The 2,500-nt window shown below is 55.8% G+C and overlaps 1 protein-coding gene across 1 annotated transcript in view; it reads right to left on the reverse strand.

The window, feature by feature from the left end:
• Positions 1–290: 290 nt before the first annotated feature.
• The window catches only part of ENH_00004740 (hypothetical protein, conserved), a gene marked incomplete at both ends in the record, with an annotated part of 5,291 nt that continues 3,081 nt past the window's right edge, over positions 291–2,500 (reverse strand). Inside the window, 4 exons of the mRNA XM_013578401.1 lie at positions 291–632; positions 1,053–1,315; positions 1,571–1,723; positions 2,427–2,500. The exon at positions 2,427–2,500 is cut by the window's right edge and continues 420 nt beyond it. Of these exons, the coding sequence (XP_013433855.1) occupies positions 291–632; positions 1,053–1,315; positions 1,571–1,723; positions 2,427–2,500 (832 nt within the window). The remainder of the gene's footprint in view (positions 633–1,052; positions 1,316–1,570; positions 1,724–2,426) is intronic.

Below are 2,500 nucleotides of genomic sequence, written 5' to 3' on the forward strand. Positions count from 1 at the left end.
CCATCAGTGCTGGTTCAATGGGCTGCTGCTGACGTCTCTCTGTGTCTTCTTCAAATGTCCTCAGTGTCTTCTCCCCACAACTGCCGCTGCAGCAGCAGCTGCAGCAGCAGCAGCAGCAGCAGGCGCAGCAGCCACAGCCGCAGCTGCAGCAGCCACAGCCGCAGGAGCTGCTGCCGCAGTCAAGCCGCAGCAGCTGCTGCAACAGCCACAGTTTCAGCCGCAGCGTTCACAGCCGCAGCCGCAGCAGCAGCAGCAGCAGCAGCAGCAGCAGCAGCAGCAGCAGCAGCAGCTCATTGTTCGCTGGGGGACTTGAGTTTGAGGAATTCAATGACAGTGACTATCTGCGAATGGTCGCTGCGGAGGTCGAAGACTTGAGCGCCAGCAGTGACGGAAGCAAAGACTTCAGGAAGGTCTTTAGCTTCGACTTCCGTCTTTTGTCTTTTCTTTTCGCGCTCCCCTGCTGCTGCTGCTGCTGCTGCTGCTGCAGCACGTGCTGCCAGCAGCTGCTGCAGCTTCCTGCTGCTCTCCTGCGGCAGCCGCACAGCCACGCGGTCCAGAAAGCCGGCCCCTCGGGGCGAGCTGAGGGTCTTCTTCGCGAGGCAGCTCCTCAAGGCGTGGAAGGCCGTGTGGCCCTGCATGCATGCATGCATGCATGCAAAAAAGCCCCATTTTCGCGCAATTTCGCAAACTTCGAAGCCCCAAAAGCTGCAAATTAACATTACTCTCTTCTCCGCACTTATATCTAGCTTTGCAGCAGCAAAAACGACCAAAAAGCAAACAAACTGCAGCAGCAAGACCAGCAGAACGGCCAGAATCCAGCAGCAGCAAAAGAAACGAACAAAACCCACATAGAGGACCAAAAAGCACCAAAAGAAAGAAAAAGACCAAAACTGAAGTGATAAAGAGCAAAAGAGAGCCAAAAAGGACCCAAAAGAAGCAAAAATGACCCAAAAAGAGCCCAGAAAGAGCAAAAACCAAGCAGAAAGACCCGCAGCAGCAGCAGCAACAGCAGCAACAGCAGCAGCAGCAGCAGCAGCAGCAGCAGCAAGTACCCGGGGGGCCCTGAAGGAAGGGTAGCTGCAGCCCCGCTGCCACTTGTAAGAGAAGCCAGCTCTATAACAAGTGCTAATTAAAGAAAAGCCCTGCTGCCGAAGGGCCCCGTGGAGGGTGGGGGCCCCCCCGGGGGCCCCGGGGGCCCCCAGGGGCCTCCCCAGCCGGTCACAGCCCCACAAAAAGGGTAAATATTTTGTTTCCAATTCTGCCGCGGGGCCCCCCAGGGCCTCCATCAAGTGTGCAGTCATCTTGAGGTTGTCCGCTGCAGCAGCAGCAGCACAACGCGCAGCGACGCAACTCTGCTGCTGCTGCTGCTGCTTTTCGTGCTGCTGCTGCTGCTGCTGCTGCTGCTCGTGCTACTGCTGCTACCGCGAGTTGTGCTGCAGAGCTACCACTACTGCTGCTGCAAGAACTACCGGCGATGCAGCTGTGCTGCTACTGCTACTGCTACTGCTACTACTGCTGCTGCTGCTGCTGCTGCTGCTGCTGCTGCTGCTGCTGCTGGAGCGCTGCTTACGGGTGTCTTCAGGGAGGTTGATGGGAGCAGTAAGGGCGGGGTAAGTGGAACCCAATCCCCTTGTGAGTTTATAATAATGAGAAAGAGAAGTTGCATTGAGATGTTCGTTCCAGTCTGCTGCCATTACAACTCCCAAGTCGAAAGAGTCCAGGCCTGCGCAGCAACAGCAGCAGCAGCAGCAGCAGCAGCAGCAAAAGATGAAGCCAAAGAAAAGGAACAAAAATTGTGCAATTGAAACACACAAGGGGCCGAAGGAGACAAACAAAAGAGAGGCCAAAATGAGACAATAAAAGCAAAAAAAGAAAATCAAAAAGATAAAAAACTTTGAAAAAATATTGCATAAAAAGGCAGCAGCAGGCAACAAAGGATATAGTTCGAAGAAGAGGAGAAAAGACAAAAAAAAGAAAAAGAATAAAAAGATATAAACAAAAAGACAAAACGAAAGAGCGAAAAGCAGCAAAGAAAACAGCCCCGCACAGCGCATAACAAGCAGCAAAAAGAAAGCCCCATTAGGGAGAAAGAAATGCAAAAAGAAGACCCAAGGGGGCCCCTTAGAGGGCCCTCTAATGCCTTTAAAGGGGCCCTTTAAGGAGCTTTAGAGGGCCCCTAAGGGCCCCCAGAGAGCGCCCCTAGGGGCCCCCCGGGGGCCCCCATGGGGGCCCCTATGATCCCCTCCAGGGGCCCCCACGAAGGGCCCCCTAGGGTGCCCTCCCTTACAGGACCCTCTAGAACCCCCCTAGGGGCCCCCTATGGTCTTGGCCGCTTAGGTCGCCCACTAAGAGGGCCCCTGGGGGCCCCCCAGGGGCCCCCGGGGCCCCCTGGGGGCGCCCCGAGCGTGTGGGTACGGAAATCGTACCCTTTTTTGGGTCTCCGCAGGCCTTGGAGAGCTCGGGGAAAAGGCCGTTGAAGTGGGCCTCTTCCCAGCCCTTG

This window comes from Eimeria necatrix, genomic scaffold (assembly GCF_000499385.1).
Source record: "Eimeria necatrix Houghton genomic scaffold, Enh_scaff113, whole genome shotgun sequence".
NCBI classification, from domain to species: domain Eukaryota; phylum Apicomplexa; class Conoidasida; order Eucoccidiorida; family Eimeriidae; genus Eimeria; species Eimeria necatrix.